Source organism: Acomys minous (assembly GCF_964271855.1).
Source record: "Acomys minous genome assembly, chromosome: 3".
Classification (NCBI taxonomy): domain Eukaryota; kingdom Metazoa; phylum Chordata; class Mammalia; order Rodentia; family Muridae; genus Acomys; species Acomys minous.
In genome coordinates, this window is record NC_140485.1 from 55,567,205 (window position 1) to 55,590,904 (window position 23,700).

The following is a 23,700-nucleotide window of genomic DNA, read 5'->3' on the forward strand; positions in this document are numbered from 1 at the left end:
GTGGAGGCAGGAGAACCAGAAAGTCAAGGTTATCCTCGATACACAAAGGTGAACTTAAGGCCAGCCTAAACTTCATAAGATCTTCTCTCAACACCCATGCCCTCAAAATGAGTTTCCTTAACTCATCAACTACCCTTATCTCCTGTATTCAGTTACAGCATCAGAAAATGAGCTATGATCGATGTCTTTGACCAAATTTTGTGACATGGGAGCTGGTGATCATGGGAGTTTCTGAGTTGTCAGATATCTGGTAGCTGTCCAGAACTCTTGCACACACACCCTTATATAGCATTAACATATCGTCTAGGTTGGCCTTGAACTTATGACCCTCTGCTTCAGCTTCTAGAGAGCCGGGGTTACAGGCATGCGCCATGCTCAGCTCAAACTACTGTGTTTTGAAGGCTATGCCGATTAGTAGTAGTAGTTGTTGTTGTTGTTGTTTTTGCTGGTTAGGTTTTAACCAACTTGACACAATTCAGAGTCACTTGAGAAGACAGAACCTCAACTAGAAAAATGCCTCTATAGACTGGTCTGTAGGCAACTGTGTGGGGGCATTTTCTTGATTAATGATTGATGTGGGAGGCCCCAGCCCACTCTGGGTGGTGCCACTCAAGGGCAGATTTTCTTGGGTTGTCAGCTCCTAATCTAAGTTTCTGTTTGTTCCTGCTCTGACTTCCTTCCATTATGGACTTTGGAAGGAATTTATTGGGACTTATAAACCAAATCCCTTTCTCCCCAAGTCACTTTTGGTTATGGAAGCAAGAGAAAGCAAAGTAGGACAGATGCCAAGTGGAGAGGGGAAAGTCACATGGAATTCTTCATTTTTTAAAAAGATTTATTTATTATGTATATGAGTGCGCTGTCCTCTTGCACACCTGCATTCCAGAGGAGGGCACTAGATGTCGTTATAGATGGTTGTGAGCCACCATGTGGTTGCCGGGCATTGAACTCAGGACCTCTGGAAGAGCAGACAGGGCTGCTAACCGCTGAGCCACATCTCCAACCCAAATTTTTATTCTTAAATAGCTTCTATATCTATACGGTTTCTGTTCTACCAACAGAGTTGCTGCTCCAACAACAACTCGGGTAATGCTGTTTTCTATCATTGTCGTGCACATTCGTTGATAGCATTTTCTTTTCTTTCTTTCTTTCTTTCTTTTTTTTTAAAGATTTATTTATTATTAAGTATACAGTGCTCTGCCTTCATGTACACCTGCACGCCAGAAGAGGGTATCAGATCATATTATAGATGGCTGTGAGCCACCATGTGGTTGCTGGGAATTGAACTCAGGATCTCTGGAAGAGCAGTCAGTGCTCTTAACCTCTGAGCCATCTCTCCAGCCCGTTCATAGCATTTTCAAGAGCTGCGGTCAGGCCAGACCCAGTGGTACATGCTTGATATCCCAGTGCCTGGGGGGAGTTGGAGGCAGGCATGGTGGCGCACACCTTTAGTCCCAGCACTCGGGAGGCAGAGGCAGGTGGATCTCTGTGAGTTCAAGGCCAGCCTGGTCTACAGAGTGAGTCCAGGACAGCCAGGGGTATATACAGAGAAACCTTGCCTTGGAAAAAAAAAAAAGGAGTTGGCCTACATGAGCAGACATGATCCCTCTCTGTTTTCCCGTTTTCTTGTTGAAACTGAGTCTCACTCAGTAACTCACAGCAATTCTCCTGTCTCAAATGCTGGAGTTTCACACAAGCCACCACACCTAGCTTGGAGTAACCTTTTTTTAATGTACAAAGTCTTACTTTGTAACCCTGGCTGGCCTAGACTTTGGGATGTAGAACAGTCTTGAACTTGTGGTTCCTGCCTCCCACCTCCTGGGATTATAGGCCTGGGCCACCACACCCACCTAAGTGACGGTTCTTTAAAGTGACTCTCAATTCTGACTGATGAGTAGCTGGAAGACCCTGCTTGGTGTTCATGAGGGATCACGGAAAATAAATGGCTAACGTATAACATCTCTTCACATAAAATTATGCAGTAAAACAATCAAGGAAAACTAAAGGGAAAGAATTTTAATCACTGAGTTAAAATTTTACACAATCTTGTTGAACATAATATATGTAACACTAAATTCTGAGTGATACACGTAGTTGCTTTTTCTATGTAGGAATACCTCACTTTGAGCAAACCTGATATACCACAGTCTGACTGGTCATTCACCATTTGGAAACTCTGGCACGATTTTCTCTTATGGCACGTGCCCAAAACATGCTTAAAACAGTTTGATTTTTTTAAAAAAATTGATTTGCATATAACTTTAGAGAGAACACCTATTGGTTAAAATGAGGTATACTGTGCTGTCTTTTCATGAGTATATGCTCCAGCTTTCAATAAAGGCTTTTCTATACACCAAAATATAATCTCATCTTAGGAAAAAATTACTGAATTCATGAGATGTGCATCTGAGAATATGTGCACAGTGGAAGTACAGAGCGTGGGCCAGTGTGCGGTGCATGTACAACACACTACACTATGAACAGAGCTTCCACTCCATTCATAGATTTCCCCCTTATAAAATGTGTATAATCCACGATTTTTTTGAGAGAGCTGGAGACACAGCTCAAAGGTAAAGCACTGGCCTGGTATGCTCAGTGCCCTAGGTTTGGTCCCAGCATTGCGTACAAAGCCAAACCAAACCAGTAATACTACCCAAAGCCCTTGAGGAAGAGCCTGCATGTCACGGCGAAGGCACACCTATGGGTACGGGTATATGTGCAAGGATGGGCACACCGCCACGGCGGCACGGGTCTTCCTTGCGGCAGGGCATCTAGTCCTAGCCCAGTTTGGCTTCCCATCTGGAGCTGGCCCTAGGCCGCAGTTTGTGCTTCTCTTTGGAGAGCCTGATGCCGCGAAGCCTGGCTTCTTACTCTGCACAAACAAGATAAAAGAGTTGAAGTCACTTTCCGTTGCAGTTTCTGAGTCATCGTTAGGCTTGAGGTTGGCCTTACTAGATAGGGGTTAAAAATACTTGCATTTCCTCCCCAAACACCGAATGGTCGACAGGGTGGCAGGGCAGGGGTGAGTCAAGTGTTCGATCTAGTTTCTTAGCCAAGTAGAGGTTCTCTGGGCAACGCTGTAATTGATCTGGGAAGTAGGACTGTCTCTATAACCATCCACCAACAGTACATAAAGAAAGAGAACCCTCCTGTGTCCAAATGGCTGGCAGCCCCACATTTCCAACTCTGATATCTGGCATGCTGTGGAAGGCAAACTGTGTTCCTGTTAGAAAAAGACTCCGCAGAAAAATTTAAGAAGATGGAGTAATGGTAACGGTTGACCTGGCATTCATGCAGCTCGTTGGCGTTAACAGATTCGCTTTCACATTACAGGCTCACCAGCGTGTTTACAGGCTCACCAGCGTGTTTACAGGCTCATCAGTGTGTTTACAGGCTCACCAGCATATTTACAGGCTCATCAGTGTGTTTACAGGCTCATCAGTGTGTTTACAGGCTCACCAGCATATTTACAGGCTCACCAGCGTGTTTACAGGCTCACCAGCATGTTTTAGTTGTACTGTGGATGCTGAGTGAGGAACAAGGACAGGCTCCCCACTCACTACTAGCCTGCTACAACTTTTCCTGTATTTTCATTTATTTATTTATTATTGCTATTAATAATAATTATTACTACTACTACTACTATTATTAGTTTATTTACTTTTTTTTCAAGACAGAGTTTCTCTGTGTAGCCTTGGCTGTTCTGGGATCACTCTGGTGACCAGGCTGGCCTCAAATGGAGATTCTGTTTACCTCTGCCTCCCGAGTGCTAGGATTAAAGGCATGAGCCACCACCACCCGGCTCTTACTTTATTGTTTACTAAAAAATAAGCTTTTTTATCTTGCCAGGTGTGGTGGTGCACACCTGTAATCCAAGCACTCAGAGAAGCAGAGGCAGGCAGTTCTCTGTGAGTTTCAGGCCAGCCTGGTCTACAAAGCCAGTCCAGGACAGCCAGGGCTACACAGCACCTTGTCTCAAACAAAACAAAAACAAAAACAAAAAACGAAACAAAACAAAACAAAAAACCCAAATCCAAAAAAATCCCCATAACTCAGGTCCTTTAGAAGAGCAGTAAATGCCCTTAACTGCTGAGCCATCTCTCTACTCCATAATATTTTTCTTTAGCTTAAGACTTGGCCTTTTGCTGGGGCAGTCTCTCAGCTGGCTTCTAACTGACCCACCTCCTCCGCCGTTGCCTCTCTATCCGTAGTCTCCAGCTCCGTGCAGTCTCCTTTCTGCATCCTTCTCTGTCTTTCCATGTCTCCCTCTCATGTTTTGGGTTTTTTGAGACAGGGTCTCTCTACATAGTCCTGGCTATCCTGGAACTTACTACGTAGATCAGGTTGGCCTTGAGCTCACAGAGCTCCACCTTTGTCTGCTGTCTCCCGGGTGCTGAGACTAAAGGCGTGTGCCACCAAGCCCTGGTTCCATAATTATTAATTTTGGAAGAAGGTCTCGGATGGAGTCCTGGATGGCCGCACATCCGCTGCCTGGCCCCGAGCTTATGATTCTTCTGCCTCAGCCTTCAGTATCACTTAAACTTCCCTTAGCCTGGCTCTTCAGTTTGTCCAACTCCACGGTAATCCATGCGTCCTGTCACTCCTCCCTGAGGACCTTAGCTTTGGGACTCTGTCACTTGCAGGTCACTTACACTCACGTGGGTAAACGAGAGCATCTACCCAACAAGTAACCTAGGCAAAAAGACTTGTAGAACATCAGAGACTTCACGTTGGGAGGACTGTTCACTGGATGTTCAATTTACGTCAGCTAATGCAGAGGTTTCCCAACTTTGGTCTACCTGGATACACGTGAGGAATATCCTCCTGGCAGACCCAGAGCCTAACGCCTAAGCTGCTTTTCTCCTTTTTTGAGGCAGGGTCTCATTAGTAGAGCTGCCTTAGCCTCCCAAGTGGCTAGAACTACAGGTGTGCCTCACCACACACAGCTAACCCAGGGCTGTTTGAAAGGGAAGCTCACCAGTGGTTGCTGTGACTAACTGCAAGTGGGTGTGAGAGATGTTAATAGAAGGACACATTATAATTAATCCTACTGTTTTAGAAGAGTAAAAACTCACCAATTTGGTTTGAACATTGGCCCACCTCCTCTGAATCTCACTGTGGTAGTGTTGGGAGGCTCGAGACCCTAAAAGCTCAGAAACTTTAACTCTTACAGAGCTGGGCTATTTTGTGGGACTGTATTAATTACTGGAAAAATGTTATATAGTGAGACTACTATGCCAAGGCACGGTGGCACACATATCTTTAATCCCAGCACTTGGGAAGCAGAGGCAGGAACATCTCTAGGCCAGCCTGGACTACATAGCGAGTTCCACGGCAGCCAAGGCTATGTAGAAAGACCCTGTCGCCGGGCGTGGTGGCGCACGCCTTTAATCCCAGCACTCGGGAGGCAGAGGCAGGCGGATCGCTGTGAGTTCGAGGCCAGCCTGGTCTACAAAGCGAGTCCAGGATGGCCAAGGCTACACAGAGAGACCCTGTCTCGAAAAACCAAAAAGAAAAAAAAAAAATAGAAAGACCCTGTCTCAAAAAAATAAAAATAGGGGCTGGAGAGATGGCTCAGAGGTTAAGAGCACTGATTGCTCTTCCAGAGGTCGTGAGTTCAATTTCCAGCAACCACATGGTGGCTCACAACCGTCTATACTGTGATCTGGTGCCCTCTTCTGGCCTGCGGGTGTATGTGCAGATAGACCACTGTACACATAATAAATAAAATAAATAATAAAAATAAAAATGAGGCTGCTCCTTGCAGTCTGATTCTTCAGCATAGACCCTCTTATTCTTCTGGGATGTTAAGATGCAGCACAAGACACTCACTACATGGGGCCATCTTGGACTCCAGAAACATGAGCAAACAAATACCTTTCCTTTACAAATTGCCTAGACTCAGGTACTCTGTTATAGCAACATAAAATGGACAAGCCCCCACTGGTAATGCTGGCTTTGAGGGGTATATACCAACCACAACCACAACTCTCCATGCATTAGTGTTACATACGCACCATCCCTGCCGTGGATCTGCAAAGTGATGGCAGCCTAATAGATATGTGTTGAAATTAAACTCTTGATATCCAGAATTTAGCTCTGTGTGAGCCTTCTCTAATCCTGTCTTCTCTTGGGGGCTGTGCCCAGAGTGGCCAGGTGGCTTGAGCTTGAGGGTACAAACTACCTTAGATGTTCACCTGGGCAGAACAGATCCGAGAAGGCAACACTGTGGTGAGTGTTGCACTACTCACCAAACCACACAGTACATATGAAAATTAACCAAGCGGGGTGTGGTGGTGCACGCCTATAATTTTAGCACTTGGGAGGCAGAGGCAGGAATATGGTCAGAAGTCTTTGACACTAGTGAGGGCTATATGTTGAGAACCTGTCCCAAACAAAACAAAACACAATACAATACACACACAAAACAAAACTAAAGCAAGAAAAGTACCTAAGACTAGCTGCTGGCATGTGGAGGTAGAAAGGAGATGAGTACCTGCATTATTTCTTTGTTCTTAGGTAGAACCAGGCTGGTCAGTGGTGGGTCCAGGGAGCTGCTTTTGTCTCTTCCACTTAACTGTTGAAATTAAATGAGTACATCCTCGCTAAGTTCTCCTTGTGAACACTGCGGGTATACTGACTACACGTTAGTCCTGTGGCTTTTGTTCAGGCAGATTGGCTCATGAGGATAGTACAACACAAGAAGGAAGGCAAAGCACACATGAGTGACAACTCCGAGGAAGAGCGTTGCTGTTTATGCAGTGCCCACTTCATGCCAGGCGCTGCTTACTCTCCCGTCTAGTGCTACGGCCACCGTCGCCTGCAGGTGTTAGCATCTCAGCATTTCAGACCAGAAACTGAGCTCCTGGCTGAATGAGTAACTCACACAATGCAGAGTCCTCAGAAATGCTTAGGAGCCCAAGTGTTTTAGGTTTCAGGTTTTTTCTCTCTGATTTTGGAATATGTGCATATACATATCAAGGTATCTTAGAGATGGGATCTCGATTAATCATAAAATTTATGAATGTTTCATATGTGCACTTACATATACAGTCTGAAGGTATTTCATTTATGTGTTGTGTGTGTGTAGTGTATGTGTATGCTAGTGTGTGTTGGCCAGAGTGACATCAGGTGTAGAGTTTCCTTCTAAACTTGGAGCCCATCAATTCACCAGCTTGCCTGACCAACATGGCCTTGGGAGCCTCCTGTCTCTGCCTCCTCCACTAAGATGACGGTGTGTACTGCAAGCCGCTTAGCTTTATGTGGGTGCTAGGGATCTGTGTGCGGGTGCTCCTGCTTCCTCAGCAAGGCCTTCACCTTGCTCTCCAGCCACCCGAAGGCAATTTTATAATATAAAATGTACTGTCTATTATTACTCTGTGTGTGCATACGCGCGCGCGTGTGTGTGTGTGTGCGTGTGCATGTGCGTGTGCATGTGCGTGTGCGTGTGTGTGTGTATAAGTGGGCAAATACATATATGGCACGTGTGTGGAAGTCAGAGGACAACCCTTGGGAGTTGTTTCTTTCCTTCTCCTATGGACTCTGGAAATAAAATTTAGGTTGCAAGTTTGAACAGCAAAAACCTTTATTCACTGACTGTCTCACTGACTTTTTATATAATGTTTGTTAATATGCTTTGTTTGTTTTATTTTTCAAGACAAGGTTTCTCTGTGTAGCCTGTAGCCTGTAGACTCACAGCAATGCGCCTGCCTCTGCCTCCCAAATGTTGGGATTAAAGGCGTGTGCCACCACTGCCCGGCTAATATGTTTGTTTGTTTAATGAAACCAGTTTCATGGTATGGAATTTTCTAATTATGTAGTCATGTTTAGCAAAAAGTTTCAGTTTTAGGGGCTGGAGTGGGGCTGGAATTTGAACAGACTTCAAAGCTTGTACTCTTGACAGTCACATTAGACATTAAATAGTCCTCGGTGTTGGTTTGAGATGGTTGTACTGTGCAGGGTTTCCTCAGGAGAGTGCAGTTGGAACTTGCTGTACTTGTATTGTTGTTAACCACAGAGCAGCACTCTATAGGAGGAAGGCTCATTTTCTACCCAGTCTACTTTTTTTTTTTTCAAGACAAGATTTCTCTGTGTTAGCCTTGGCTGTCCTGGACTCGCTTAGTAGACCAGGCTGGCCTCGAACTCACAGAGATCCGCCTGCCTCTGCCTTCTGAGGGCTGGGATTAAAGGTGTGCTCCACCATGCCTGGCTTCAGTCTACTTCTTGTATCAAAACTTCTATGTGTGTGTGCATGTGTTTGCACATATATCTATCTGTATAATTATATATGTGTGTGTGTGTGTACATGTGTGTATGCATGTATGTATAAATGTATGCTATGTGTATACAGGTGCCTGTAGAGGCCAGAAGAGGCATTAGATCCTCTGGAGCTGGAGTTATAGGTAGTGTGAGCCACCTGATGTGGGTGCTGGGAACTGAACTCAGGTCCTCCCAAGAACACCAAGCACTCCTAACTGCTGAGCCATCTTTGCAGGACCTTTTCTTCCATATTTTGAGAAGGATCTTTCTAAGTCTCCGAGACTTGCCTTGAAATTGTGATGCTCCTGTCTTAGTCTCTCAGGAGCTGGTATGACAGGCCTATGTCACTGTGCCTGGTTCAAAAGACAATTTTAAAGCAGTGCTGAGAACTGAGCTCAGAGCCTTGCACACGAGGCGTGTTTCCTTCCCCTGAGCTCTGAGACCAACTCCCTTCCCCGCCTCCCCGTTTGGTGCTAGGTCTCATCTAGGACGCATTGGTCCCCTTGCTTCCACTTCCCAAGTGCTGGGATTACAGGCGTGTGCCAGCATATGCATGATCATCAGGGCTCCAGCTTAGAGACTCTACAGCGCTGAACGCTGCCTGGGTGCCTGCTCGCCATGTGTCTTCCTCGGCAGCACCTGAGGTCTCTGAGGAAAAGACCGCACCTTGTTTACTGCCGCCCTCTCAGTGTCCAGTGAAGGGCCTGCTGTCCAGGAAGCGCGAGACCTAATGTGCTCCCGTATGGATGCGTGTGTGATGCATGTATGGGTAAGGAAAGCAGCGCCCTCTCATGGCCCTCATATAAAATCACACATCATCAATATTCGATACAAGATTTCAGCTTTCAATCCACAGCAATGTCAGCATCGTCGTCACCACCAGGTAACGTAACGGCTACTGCATCCTTCACCTAATGGGACTGATGTGCTAATCGGAGAAATCAGAGAATCTGTGTCACAGAGAGTCAAGCAAAAAAAAATACTACCTCATTGAGCCTCGGCTTTTCATTTCTCATTATTGACGAACTAGAATCCTCTGGACCTTTCAAAAAAGTAGGCTGCTTTTGCAGAGTGGACGCGAATCTTGCCCTTCCCTGCGAGGATTGAGTGAAAAGTTTTTCAGTTGATCCATTCCTTATCTACCCGAGTCACCCAACAGCGGAACACTCCTGAGAGCATTCTCGCTATAGGAAGCATAGTCTGGGCAGGGTGGCAGCGGTGGGCACTGCCGTACTACCACACAGTATTACCTCTCTGCAAACAAGGACGAGGTCCCCATCTCAACCGCCTGGCCACTCTAGCTGAGCGCCAGCTAACACTCCCCCTCCCTGTTCTTGTGAGAATTCAGCTTTAGTCATAACCTGGACCTGCTGTGCCCGGGTGGCGTAGAGGCGGGGGGGGGGGGGGGGGGGGGGGCAGGGGACGGACGGACGGACGGACCCGTGCGTGGGGTGAGGCTGAAATCTCCTCAGACACTTCAGAGGACCCGAGGGAGGGCTCTGACCTCAAAACTGAAAACACCCTACTTCCCACCACCCCTTCCGGTTTGGGAAAATCTCCAGCCCGGCCTCCTGCTTTGTCGGTGGAACAGGCAAGACAAACAGCGGAAGCGAGCGGCAGAGATCACTCACCGGGGCGTCTTCTGTTAACTTCAGCTCCTCCATCAAGTAATTCTTCTGGGACTGCTCATTTCGCTGTTTCTTAGTCCGAAGTCTCTTCTTTTTCCGCTTCTTTGACGCCGTCTTCTGATTCAACTGTTGCAGAGATTAGAGAGACACTGGTCAGAGGGGTTTGCAGGGTTCCCCTCCACCACGCGCGCCACCACAGCGGTCAGCGCCCGGTGGCCTGGCATGTGCTCCTTATTTACTGGTTTGGAGAATGAGGCAACAGTTCCGCCAAACCTGTTTCCAGGGGCTGTACCCTATTTAACACTCCTGCCTCCCACGGATATCCATTGCTACCGGAGGGGCGCCTGGATCAACACCCAAAGGCGCGTGATTTACACCACAGGCCAGGCGACTTATGATAGCAAGGTCAGGTCCAGATTGCTCTGATCGCTGGCATGTGGCTAAAATATTCAGCCTGGTGTTATCACAAAGACGTTCCAGTGATTAGGCAAGAAGCATATGAACGACTCCAGGGTAGGGTAACCAGCGGGGACATGATTGTGATTTTCTTTTTTCTTTCTTTCTTCCTTTTTTTTTGACTTACTGGTGTTTGAAACCAGAAATTCACTCATACAAGGCAAGAGCTTGCTGCACCCCCAGGACTAGCGCTGTATTTTCTGAGATTCTAGGACAGTTGGAACATTTCCTCTATTAACTAGTGTTATGGCATTTAAAGGTTGGGTTTTGTTGTTGTTTTAAGACAGGATTTCTCTGTGTTAGCCTTGGTTGTCTTGGACTCACTTTGTAGACCAGGCTGGCCTCAAACTCACAGAGATCCACCTACCTCTGCTCTGGGTGCTGGGATTAAAGGTGTGCATCACCGCACCTGCCTTTATTTTTTTTTTATTTTATTTTATTTTATTTATTATTTTATTTTATTTTTAAGTTTCAAAAACTTTTTTTAAAGTCTTGGGTGTATAAAGAATCAATGTGATCTTACCTCGTCTGCTACATGCAGTAGATGAACAGGAAGACCATCTGAGAGGGAGCTGTCGGAGCCACTCGTGCTAGTACCAAAAGGGAAATAAAGAAGACAAGAACTATTATTAAAGGAGGAAGAGGTGCCCAGCGTGGTGGCGCACACCTTTAATCCCAGCACTCTGGAGGCAGAGGCAAGTGGATCGCTGTGAGTTCGAGGCCAGCCTGATCTACAAAGTGAGTCCATGACATCCAGGGCTACACAGAGAAACTCTGTCTTGAAAAACAAATAACAAAACAAGATCTTTGCCAGGAGTAGCAGCACACTCCTTTAATCCCTGCACTCAGGAGGCAGAAGCAGGTGGATCTCTGTAAGCTCGAGGCCAGCCTGGTCTACAAAGATGAACGCAGGACAGCCAAGGCTACACAGAGAAGGCCTGTCTCGAAAAACCAAACAAACAAAAAGAGGAGGCAGAGGCTCTGCACCACAGAGTTCACCATCAGCAGAGCAAAGCAAAGACTGGCAGACGGGCAAAGATGCGCTGGCTGAGGGTGAGAGAGACCATAGGACACGCAGGGTGCAGCCCTAGAGACTGTGATTTCCCTGAGAGCTGAGGCTTTTCCTTCTTTGTTTCTTATGAGCTGATCCTAATTCCCAAAAGCCAGGATTCTACCAGTTACTCTGGGGAAACATGCTGAGTGTACAGATCAGATAAATAAGTGTGGTCAATAATGAGCAGGCTAAACAACATAAAAATTACTTCAAAAACTTTTAGCCAGGTGTCCTGGCGCACAATGTAACGCCAGCACGTGGGACACTGAGGCAGGAGGGCTGCTGCGTGTGAGCCCAACCTGGGGCGCTGGAGAGATGGCTCAGCCGTTAAAGGCTAGGCTCACAAACAAAAATATCAGAGTCCAACCTGGACTATGGAAACTTGTCTCAGTAAAGAAAAAGCAAATTGGACGTGGTGGCATGTATCTTTAAATGCCGGTACTGCTCCTGGAATATATGGTGTACTACATCTGAGCATTACACTGTATAACAGAGGCTCCAGAAAGTGTCTTCATAGCGGGCCAGGGGAGCACGCCTGCAATCTCACCACTAGAGGAGGCAGAGGCAGATGGAGTTTGAGGCCAGCCTGGTCTACAAAGTGAGTCCAGGACAGCTAAGTACACAGAGAAACCCTGTCTCAAAAAACAACAACAACGCTTTTACCCCTCTAGCCTGCGCGCGCTCTCTCTCTCTCTCTCTCTCTCTCTCTCTCTCTCTCTCTCTCTCTCTTTCTCCCTCTCCTCTCCTCTCTTATTTTTCCTTTGTCTCTGTCTCTCTCTTTCTCTCTGGGGTACCCCTCCCCTTTTATTCCCCCCCATGCTCACTTAATAAACCTCATATAATATAAAAAACAACAACAACAAAACAAAAAAAAAAGGAAAAAAGGTGTCTGTAGGGTCTGTGGAATGGTTTAGTAGGTAAAAGTGCCTGATGCCCTGAGTTCAGTTCCCAGAAATAATAGTGGAAAGAGACAACGTGCTCCTGAAAGCTATCCTCCTGCACACACACACACACACACACACACACACACACACACTCACACACACGCCTCTCTGAATAATAATAATAATAATAATAATAATAATAATAATAATAATAATAATTTAAAAAAAAAGTGTATTGAGTACAAAACTAAAATTTCACAGGGGAAGAAAATACATTTCAAACAACTTCCCAGCCCTTCACTCCTTTTGCGCCCTCCCCTCAGTGGGCCATGAGGAGTGTCCCACCACAGCAGAGCAGAAAGACAGCTCTATCTCCTGTGACCTAATTTCCAATATGCTGTTTTCAAAGGCTTCTCTTCTGAGGCTGCTGGACAATAGGCACTCTAGTTCCTTTGGAGATAACAGACTACTTTAGCAAATAGGGTATCAAGGCATTAGCTGTAGCATGTCCCAGAAAGTGTCAGATGTGTGCGCACACAGAGCAAACTCACCATTCCTAGCTTGCTTTTGTGTGCAATTGTGAGAATGGACAGGTAAGCCCCAGGGAGGCTTGTGACTTCAGACTTTCTGGTAGAAGCGGTGGCAAACTGTTTCTTCTGTTTTTTAGCCAGATACAGCAGTGTTCCTGCTGAGTTAGCTACGGTGCAGGGTCTGGCTATCTCTGCCTTTAGTTCTCCTGGGCTCTATATATCGCACAGGACATGTGAGCTGACACACACAGGACGTTTTGTTTTCAGGCTGCAAATAGAGAGGGGCTAGTGCAGTGGGCCGAGGGGGTAATGAGTTAATGGGACACCCTGCATTGTCTTATGCTGTGGTTTACTTTTTTTTTTTTTTTTAATATTTATTAAGTATACAGTGTTATCTGCTTGTAGGCCAGAAGAGGGCATCAGGTTACATTATAGATGGTTGTGACCCACCATGTGGTTGTTGAGAATTGAACTCAGGACCTTTGGAAGAGCAGGCGGTGCTCTTAACCACTGAGCCATCTCTCCAGCCCCTGTGGTTTACTTTTTTTTTTTTACAGAAACGTCTGTGGGACTGGGTCAGCAGAACTGCTAGGTGCAATTCTCAAAGAGTGACCTAGAGTGGGTGGAATAGCCACACCCTTCCAACTGTCTTGCAAAGATGGAAGACTCCAAGCCCAGCCCCATCACCTTTGAAGAATTACTCTGGCAGCCAGAGGCACCTTGCCCAGTAAGGTAGAGTAAGGGTGTTGTTATTCCTGCACACACATGAAAAGAGCAAACATGAAGTTGGAAGGGAAAAATATTAGTGGGAATAAGGAAGGAGTGGAGGGAGAGAGTGGTGATTGGGTTTAAATAAAATACAGCATTTGCTGCCCAGGTGGGATGGTGCAAAGATTAAGAGCACTGGCTTCTCTGGGGGGCCCTGTTCGGTTCCCGGCTCCCACGTGGAGGCCCAGAACTGTGGGTAAATCCAGTTCTGGGGATCTGACACCCACTTCTAGCCTCCATGGACACCAAGAATACGTGTGATATATATACAAGATGCAGGCAAAAAATTCATACATATAAAGTAAAAAGAAATCTTTTACAAATTGAATGAAATAGTAAAAGCGTTAATAAACAGAATACACCCAGGCATAATTGTGGTTGTGGCTAGGCTATTAGGTTTGTGTTTTTGATGCCTGTAGGTGAGTATAGGTCTCTTGGACAGTTACCTCGGTGAGACCCAGAATCTCAGACAAGAGCTCTGTGGTGGAACAGAAAGACTACTTCCTTGTCTTCTCCATTGTTGTGGTCCCTGACAGGACCTTTGTGGATTTTCTGTCTCATTTTAGGATACAGCAGTGGGTCCAACTGGGATCTGAGAAGGCTGAGAAATACTGAGGGGCCAATGGCCTCACCATCAAGACATCTAACTGCTTTGACCACAACAGGATCTGAGTACCTGAGAGGCCTGCCCAGTTGCTAGTTTGGGCTTGGGAGGCCCCGCCTTCCTCACCTCTTTTTGCTAGTCTGCCTCTCTGCTGAGCATGTGATTAAGACTGTAGGACTGAAAACCAGCCTAGAGCCAGTCAGTTTGACACCTTCCACCACAGTGAATATTTTGTGCTAAATGACTACCACTTTTCGTTTGTATTATTACAAGAGCCACTTTTGTTTTGCTTTTGAGATATGCTGTGTTGCTTTGAATGAGAAAGGCCCTCACAGGCTCATCTATTGGGCCTCAGTTAGTGGAATTGTTTGGAAAGGATTAGGAAACATGGCCTTGTTGGAGGAGGTGTGTCACTGGGCGAGGAATTGAGGTTTCAAAGGACAGAAGCCATTCACAGCGTCTCTTTCTGCCTCCTACTTGTGGATCAAGATATGAGCTCTCGAGCCAGGTGTAGTGGCACATGTCTTGAATTCCAGGCTCAGGAGGCAGAGACAGGGAGATCTCTATGAATTCAAGGCTCGCCTTGTCTATGCAGTGAGCTCCAGGACAGCCAGAATGATATAGTGAGACCTTGTCTCAAACAAAACAAGATAAAGGAAAAACAAACAAAAAAGATGTGAGCTCTCAGCTGTTCCTGCCACCGTGCCTTTGCTCAGCCATCATGGACTCTAACCCTCTGAAATAAACACTTTCTAAGTTTACCTTGCTCATGGTGTTTTGTTACAGGAACAGAAAAGTAACTAAGACATAAGGTCTCTCTCTATAGCTCTGGCTTTCCTAGAACTCACTGTGTCGCTCAGGCTGGCCTTGTACCTACAGAGATCTACCTACAACTTCCTCCAGAGTGATGGATGAAAGGCATCTGCTACCACACCTGGCCCAGGTCTCAGGACACAGTCCTGCTTTTAATCTGCTTGGACAATGCCTTTCATCCAGCAGAGCTCTGTGAGACTCAGGCCAGCTAGGGCCTTGTCTCGATAGATAGATAGATAGATAGATAGATAGATAGATAGATAGATAAAGAGGATCGTGTCCCATGCTTTTCTTTCAAGTCCAATCTGTCTGCTTCTGCCTCCCAAATCCTGGGATCAAGGATGTATTACCAATCCCAGATTTTCTTTGAAAAGAAGTGCATTACCTGGATTCAATGTCAGACAAAGGGATGTCACTCCAGTTTCCTTCAAAACCTCCAAGGTTATTGAATTTTTTGTGGACTTCTTGTTGTAAGAGTTCCTTAAGCTCCTGCAGACACTGGGTGTACTAGAGCAGAGAGAAAAGCAGTTTTATAATCTGGTCATGAAATGGTTTTGAGTGTATGCTGAAAGGCATTTAATTTGTTGGTGGGGTAAGCTAGCTATGAGCCCTTCTACTGAGGACACAGTAACAGGGACGTTACATCGGCCACACAAGTAAGACCGTTTTAAAGCAGAAGACCAGTGAGCACTGCCTTCGCCACTTTTCTCTGGCCGTAGCTCACCCTGCAATTGTTTGATTTATTTTCCTGAGTTGCAAGCAAGGTGCAGTGGTTTGAAGGAAATTAGCCCCCATAGGCTCATAGGGAGTGGCGCTATTAGGAGGTGTGGCCTTGTAGGAGGAAGCGTGGCGTTCACTTCCCGCTGCCAGCTGATCCAGATGCAGACCCCTCGGCTGCTTCTCCAACACCGTACCGTGTCTGTCCGCGTGCTACCGTGCTTCCCACCTTGACAATCATAGACTAAACCTCTGAAATTGTAAGCCAGCCCCAGTCAAATGTTTTCCTTTTTAAGAGTTGCCACGCTCATGGCGTCTCTGCACAGCAATAACATGCTGACTAGCACAGAAGGCATAGTTACAATGGCGTTGCTGTCGTTCTCACTTTGGCCCATGGCAAGGGTGGCTGTGATAAAGATGTAAGTCAGTACTTGGAGTGCTTGCCTCACATGATCAAGCGCCGTCACCATGGTGCGCATGAGTGTCCTGGCAGATGCTCTCAAGAGCATCAACAACGCTGAGAAGAGAGGCAAACGCCAGGTCCTCACCAGGCCGTGCTCCAAAGTCATCGTCCCCTTCCTGACTGTAATGATGAAACATGGCTACATTGGTGGATTTGAGATCATTGATGACCACAGAGCTGGGAATATTGTTGTGAACCTCACAGGCAGGCTGAACAAGTGTGATCGGACCTAGACTTGATGTGCAACTCAAGGACCTAGAAAAATGGCAGAACAATCTGCTACTGTTCCATCAGTTTGGCGTCATTGTACTGACAACCTCAACTGGCATCATGGACCATGAAGAAGCAAGACGAAAACATACAGGAGGGAAAATCCTGGGATTCCTCTTCTAGAGATATAAAACATAAATAAAAAGCCTCCATGGACTGTGGGAGGAAAAATCAGGTAAAAATAATTAAGAGGAAGAAAAAATTCATCTGGGTGGAGTTGGGACCCATGTGAAACCCAGTAGAGTAGTGGTACCACTTTTCTTTCTTTTTCTTTTTTTCTTTCAAGATTTATGTATTTATTATGTATACAATGTTCTGCCTGCACACACACTGGCAGGCCAGAAGAGGGCATCATCTCATTATAGATGGTTGTGAGCCACCATGTGGTGGCTGGGAATTGAACTCAGGACCTCTGGAAAAACAGCCAGTGCTCTTAACCTCTGAGCCATCTCTCCAGCCTGGTACCACATTTCTTGAAACTCCATTTTTACCTTGGTTTGGTCAGGATCACAGAAATCCAGAATAGTGTCACACACATGATAACCTAGGGACTTCAGGTCCTCAATGGTAAAGTGAGTGTCTCTTTTACTGCCTGGCAAAAAACAAACAAACAAACAAACAAACATTTGTTATTAGGTCCCCTCCCCCTACTGGGGATGGAGAGATGGCTTAGCAGTTAAGAGCATTTGCTGTTCTTGCAGAGGACCCAACTTAGGGACCCAGCACCCACATGGTGGCTGGCAAGCATCCATAACTCCAGTTCCAGGGCAACTCGGCGCCCTCTTCTGGATTCTGCAGGCACTGCATACATGTGGTGCAGATAAAAGACTCACACACATAAAATAAAAATAAAAATTTTAAGATTATGTGTACTCATAGGTCTTGTTTTGTTTTGTTTTCCCAAACAGGGTGTCTCTGTGTAGCCTTGGCTGTCCTGGACTTGCTTTGTAGACCAGGCTGGCCTCGAACTCACAGCGATCCACCTGCCTCTGCCTCCCAAGTGCTGGAATTAAAGGTGTGCGCCACCACGCCAAGCACATTCTTAGCCACTATTATCTCTCCAGCCCTACATCTTTTACTCTTAAACTATTTACACTTATTTTGTTAACATGAATGCCTTTTTTCTGTGTGTCTGCACCACGTGTGTGCCTGATGACTTTAGAGGTCACAAGAGGGCGTCAGGTCCCCTGGAACTGGAGTTACACATGGTTGTGAGTTCTTGGGTGCTGGGACCCAAACCCAGATCCTCTCCAAGAACAGTAAGTGGTCTTAACATCTTTCCAGCCTTCTAAATCTTACAGGCTAAGTGCAAATCTAATTTGTGAGTAGCTTTTTAGAAAAATACCAGCTGGGTGGTGGTTGCATATTGCCTTTAATCCTAGCACTGTGAGTTCGAGGCCGCCTGGTCTACAGAGTGAGTTCCAGGACATCCAAGGCTACACAGAGAAATCCTGTCTCAAAAACAAAAACAAAAAACCAAAAAAAAAAAACCCAAAAAACAAAAAAACCCCACAAACCCAAAAACTAAAAAAAAAAAAGAAAGAAAGAAAGAAAAGAAAAGAAAAGAAATAGGGCTGGAGAGATGGTCCAGTATTAATAGTGCTTACACAGGACCCAAGTTTGGCTCCCAGCACCCACACTGGGTCACTCACAACTGCCTGTAACTCCAGCTCCAGGGACTTTAACACCCTCTTCTGACCACTGCAGGTAATTGCACACACAGGTGCGCGCGCGCACACACACCCACACACCCACACACCCACACACACACCCCACACACACATACACCACAGACATCCCACACACAGACACTGTATACACACACACACACACACACACACACACCACAGACACACATAGACACACACACAGTACTCACACAGACACAGACATACACAACACACACAAATAAAAATTAAAAATAAATTCAAAATACCACCTCTTGTTCTTCCTAGCTTTAGTTTGGTTCAGAAGAATTTTTTTTTCGAGACAGGGTTTCTCTGTGTAGCCTTGGCTGTCCTGGACTCACTCTGTAGACCAGGCTGGCCTCAATCTCACAGTGATCCACCTGCCTCTGCCTCCCAAGTGCTGGGATTAAAGGCATGCGCCACCACACCTGGCAAGAATTTTTTTTTTTTTTTTGGAGACAGGATTTCTCTGTGTAGCCTTGACTGTCCTGGACTCACTTTGTACACCAGGCTGGCCTCCAACTTCCTGCAATCTGCCTGCTTCTGCCTCCCAAGTGCTGGGATTACAGGCAGTATACCACCCAGCTGCAGAAGAATCTTTGACAATAAAAAAAGTTCACTATTGTAATGGATTATCAAGTTTCTTTTTTTTTTTTTCCAAGACAGGGTTTCTCTGTGTAGCCCTGGCTGTCCTAGAACTCTCTCTGTAGACCAAGCTAGCCTCGAACTCACAGTGATCCACTTGCTTCTGCCTCCCAAGTGCTAGGATTAAAGGTGTGTGCCACCACACCTTTTCAAGTTTTTAAAAAAGATTTATTTATTAATAAATATACAGTGTTCTGTATATTACAGTGTTAATAAATATACAGTGTTCTGTCTGCATGTACAGAGGGCGCTAGATCTATTACAGATGGTTGTGAGCCACCATGTGGTTGCTGGGAATTGAACTCAGGACCTCTGGAAGAGCAGTCAGTGCTCTTAACCTCTGAGCCATCTCTCCAGCTCCCTCAAGTTCTTTTAAGATTATTCTGGTTTAAGTTTGTGGCAGGTCCTGCCTGGTAAAGCAGTATTCCTATTCAGGTACTGTTGTTGTCACTTTGAGGGGCTGTGAGTTTCACAGAAGTTAAACAAGTGACCAGGGGCACAGACGGAATAAAAGCAGCTGGAAGCCAAGACTGAAGCTTCCCAACTCCAGGTCTAAGGAAACACTACGATGTGCACTGTATCCCACACATTTGTGTTTAGGGGACCCTAAGGCCAGCGAGGAATTCCTCCCTCCACAGTGGCTCCTCCTCCAGCTCTCCCAAGCCTGTCACACCCCCAGACGCTGAGCCTGGCTCTCCCGTGCCAGGCTCTCCTCTTACCCAGGGTGGACCCGCCAAAGGTAGACTCTATGGTGTAGCTGTTTATGATGCCCATGCGCCACATCACAACTCTTCCTGTTCCTTCTTTGCACTTCTGGACCTTAAAGTTACAGCTGTTGAAAGAGAACTAAGAAGAGACCCGCATTCTCCGTTAATTGCATAAAGTGGCAAATACAAGGTGTCTAAGAGTCATAGATAGGAGACAAGAACGGCTCTTCAGGCTTCCTACGCGTTGTTCCCTAACGTGTATCCCATCCGACGCTGATTTTGGGAGACGTCAAGGGTAATGGTGGGTGAGGAGCTCTGGGGTCGCCTTGGCTGGGGAGATAACAGGCCTTCTAGCATTTCAGGTGCAAAGAAATGGATAATTCTACTCTCTACCTTTACTTGCCCCCTATTCCAGAGAATCTTGCCAGATAAGGACCCCCAGGAATCTGGGAACACTGGCACACTGTGCCATCAGGTACTAGCCAGCATTTCTAAGGCTCCTCTTTCTTTTCTTGACATGTATCCCAAGGGATTTTCAACCCTCCTGCCTCCACCTTCTGAAAGCTAGGATATGCTAGGTGGGCCATATGGGCTCCATGACTTACTCTATGTCAAGAAATATAAACTCTCAGCTCTAGGTTTTCCTCCAAGTATTTATCCCCCTCCCCCGGCCCCCCCACCTCTCAGAGACTAAGTTTTCTCTGTGTAACCCTCGCTGTCCTGGAACTCGCTCTGCACACCAGGCTTGTCTCAAACTCATGGAGATGGCCTGCCTCAGCTTCCAAAATGCCGGATTAAAGACATGGGCCACCACTGCCCGGCCTCTAAATGTGGGTTTTGATTTATACGTCTCTTACCCCTCCTGTCTCTGTCTAGGGCTCTGTCTCTCCATGGCATTAGAATTTTCACTAGACTTTCAATGTCCTCCTTTGCCTGTCATGCCCAGCTCAACTCTCCATGACCTGTAACGTAACTTGGCATCATCCTCTCCTGTTGGGGACATTTCACAACAGGAAGGCACCTCACTGTCTAGCTGTGTGAGATCCAGGGGTTCTAAAATGGTGCCTGAGAGCATTCCTGCCTCAAAGACTGAGGGAGCCAGAGCGGGTAGGGCTCCAACTCCTGCTCCGTAGCTCTGCCTTTAGCTATTTTTAACTTGTTGTTGTTGTTTGTTTGTTTTTCATGACAGGGTTTCTCTGTGTACCCTTGGCTGTCCTGGACTTGCTTTGTAGACAAGATGGCCTCAAACTCACAGCGATCCACCTGCCTCCGTCTCCCTAGTGCTGGGATTAAAGGCGTGAGCCACCATTTCCTGGCTTGCATTTAGCTGGGGTTTTTGTTTTGTTTTTCTTTCTTTCAAGACAGGGTTTCTCTGTGTAATAGCCCTGTCTGTCTTGGAACTCTTTTTGTAGACCAGGCTGGCTTTGAACTCACAGAGATCCACTGAATTATAGATTTTATTTCATCTGAAGAAAAAGAGAGAAAAATGCTTATTTTTTATAATAGATAAGAGTAGCACGTGCAAAACATTTCTCACATTGGTTTTCCTTTTTTTGTCATGGGGTTCACGTATCCTAGGCTGGCCTCAAATTCACTATGTAGCCATGCATGATCCTTCTGTCCCCTCCTCCCGAGTGCTAGGACTACAGGCGTGTGTTGCCAGGTCCAGCGTGTGTGGTGCTCATGCAAGCTAGGCAAGCACTTTCTCAAGCGAGCTACATCTCCAGCCTGTGTGATAGAATCTGAACTATCATTTTTCTAAGTCCAATCCAATCTCTAATGGCAGTTATGCTTGTGAATCTATTTATAACAGGAAAAAGCAGCTTATAAACTAATGTACATTTTATTTGCCTAGTGGTCACAAAGCTGTTAGTTAATGTTTTTTGTTTGTTGTTTGGTTGGTTGGTTTGGTGTGTAGCCTTGGCTGTCTTGGGACTCACCTTGTAGACCAGGCTGGCCTCGAATTCACAAAGATCTATCTGCCTCTGCCTCCCAGAGTGCTGAGTTTACAGGTGTGTGCCACCATGTCCAGCTTGTTAGTTAACTATTAAGCTTTAAGTTGTTTTCAATAGCTTTTAAAGTTTTTAGCCCAGGCTATCTTCATGATGTCTCTTGTCGTGGTCTCCAAAATGCTAGAATTATTTATTATTATTTCAACTTTTGCCCAATTGAAATAGAGCAGTTTTTAAGAAATTTATCTTGCCATGTGGAGGTGGCACATATTTTTAATCCCAGCACTCCAGAGGCAGTGGTAGGTGGACCTCAAAGTTTGAGGCCAGCCTAGTCTACAAATATCCTGTTTTGAAAAATGGAAGAAAAAAAATCTTGAGGCCAGGCTGAGCTCAGTGGTGGGGTACATGCTGACTATGCATGAAGCCCTGAGTTCACCACCCCCAAAACATTTTTATTCAGATAATTTACATATTAAAGAATTAATTCATTTACACAGTTGCATAAACAATGCACGTAATTCCATCAGGCACAGTGCTGCATCACTGTCATTCTGGTACTTGTGAGTCACAGACAGATGGATTGCTGCTGGTCTAAATAGAGAATTTGGGAGCAGCAGGGCTATAAATCAAGACCATGTCTTAAACAAACAAATGAAAACACAACCCCAAAGTTAAAACATGCAGCACACAACTCTGCTATATTGATAAGCTTGTTCATCCGTCCCCACCTCAGTCTAAGTTCAGAACAGATCCGTAGCCACAGGAAGGAACCCAAAGACCAGGGAGGAAGCTGCGGCTAATGAGCCTGCCCACAGGTTCAAGTCCCAGGCTGATCCCCAGCTGAACCCCAAAGAAAAAAGAAAGTCATCAGTGGTCTCCTCCAACCCACACACACACACACACACACACACACACATGGCCAATCACTGGACCACTTTCTGGCTTTATAGATTTGCTATGGGCTGGCAAGATGGCTCAGTGGGAGAGGTCTTATCACCAAGTCTGACGACCTGATTTTTATCCCTGAAGCCCACATGGTAGGAGGAGAGAACCAACTCCTGAGGCTTGTCCTCTGACCTTCACACTTGTGCTGGGGCACTCTCATATTGCCCTATCTGAAAACCAACAGATGAACAAATGTAGAATTGCCATGTAGCTCAAAGGCTAGCACAAACAAGGTCATGGTTAGGACAGTCAGGGCTACACAGAGAAACCCCGTCTCAAAAAACTAAAAAAAAAAAAAAAATCAAAACAAAGTCCTCATTGATCCCCAGCATGGTAAGGAAGAACGTGTCTGTAGTGAACACTGGATGCAATAGAATCATACAGTATTGCAGCTGACTTCTTTCACTTAACTTAATGTATTCAAGGCACACCCGTCTCCTAGCATACCTTACTTTGTAGCCCTTGCTGGCCTGGAACTATCTATGTAGACTAGGCTGGGCTTGAAATCACAGAGATCTGACAGCTTCTGCCTCCAGAGTGCTGGCATTAAAGTCATGCACTACCATGCCTGGCTGATCCACCAAAATTTTTAAAAATTTCTTTATTTGCCTTGGTGTTTCACCCGCAGTATGTCTGTGAGAGGAGGCTGGAGCCTCTGAAACTGGAGTTATAGACAGTTGTGAACTGCTGTGTGGATGTCAGGAATTGAACCCAGGACCTCTGGAAGCGCAGCCAGTGCTCCTAACCACTGAGCCATCTCTCCAGCCCCCACCAATTCTTTTTGTTTTGTTTTGTTTTGTTTTGTTTTGTTTTGTTTCAAGACAGGGTTTCTCTGTGTAGTCTTGGTTGTCCTGGACTCGCTTTGTAGACCAGGCTGGCCTTGAGCTCACAGCGATCCGCCTGCCTCTTCCTCTGGAGTTTTGAGATTAAAGGTGTGCGCCACCACCACCCAGCACTAATTTTTTTTATAATTAAAAAATTGTTTTATGCTACACAGAGAACCCCTGTCTCAAAAAACAAAACAAAAAAAAAATTGTTTTATGGGCTGGAGAGATGGCTCAGAGGTTAAGAGCACTGGCTGCTCTTCCAAAAGTCCCAAGTTCAATTCCCAGCAACCACATGGTGGCTCTCGACCATCTGTAATGAGATCTGGTGCCTTCTTGTGGCAGGCAGGCATACATGTGGGCAGAATACTATATAAAAATGTTTAACATTTAAATTTTTTATGTGTATAATTGTTTTGCTTGCAAATGTATGTATGTACACTATGTGTGTGCTTGGTGCCATCAGAGAACAGAAGAGGGCATCAAATCCCGT

The 23,700-nt window shown here is 45.9% G+C and overlaps 1 protein-coding gene, 1 long non-coding RNA gene and 1 pseudogene across 9 annotated transcripts in view; 2 read left to right on the top strand and 1 right to left on the bottom strand.

Moving 5' to 3' along the window:
* Positions 1 to 2,001: 2,001 nt before the first annotated feature.
* The window catches only part of AGBL2 (AGBL carboxypeptidase 2), a 44,344-nt gene continuing 22,645 nt past the window's right edge, over positions 2,002 to 23,700 (bottom strand). For 6 of the 7 annotated variants that reach the window (XM_084774781.1, XM_084774780.1, XM_084774782.1 and 3 more), the window contains 8 exons: positions 19,499 to 19,625; positions 16,938 to 17,038; positions 15,382 to 15,503; positions 10,867 to 10,933; positions 9,891 to 10,013; positions 9,246 to 9,353; positions 6,497 to 6,577; positions 2,002 to 2,872 (listed from right to left, as the gene is read on the bottom strand). In XM_084774781.1, coding sequence (XP_084630907.1) covers positions 2,699 to 2,872; positions 6,497 to 6,577; positions 9,246 to 9,353; positions 9,891 to 10,013; positions 10,867 to 10,933; positions 15,382 to 15,503; positions 16,938 to 17,038; positions 19,499 to 19,625 — 903 coding nt within the window. In that variant the 3' untranslated portion in view covers positions 2,002 to 2,698. The remainder of the gene's footprint in view (positions 2,873 to 6,496; positions 6,578 to 9,245; positions 9,354 to 9,890; positions 10,014 to 10,866; positions 10,934 to 15,381; positions 15,504 to 16,937; positions 17,039 to 19,498; positions 19,626 to 23,700) is intronic. The other variant, XM_084774783.1, reaches the window with a different exon arrangement.
* LOC311593489 lies at positions 10,012 to 15,348 on the top strand. Its single transcript, XR_014777725.1, has 3 exons — positions 10,012 to 10,292; positions 13,369 to 13,543; positions 14,146 to 15,348. It is a non-coding gene; the product is annotated as an uncharacterized lncRNA (long non-coding RNA).
* Positions 16,024 to 16,921, top strand: LOC311593484 (small ribosomal subunit protein uS8-like; annotated as a pseudogene). Its single transcript, XR_014783604.1, has 2 exons — positions 16,024 to 16,695; positions 16,904 to 16,921. The product of XR_014783604.1 is annotated as a small ribosomal subunit protein uS8-like (transcript).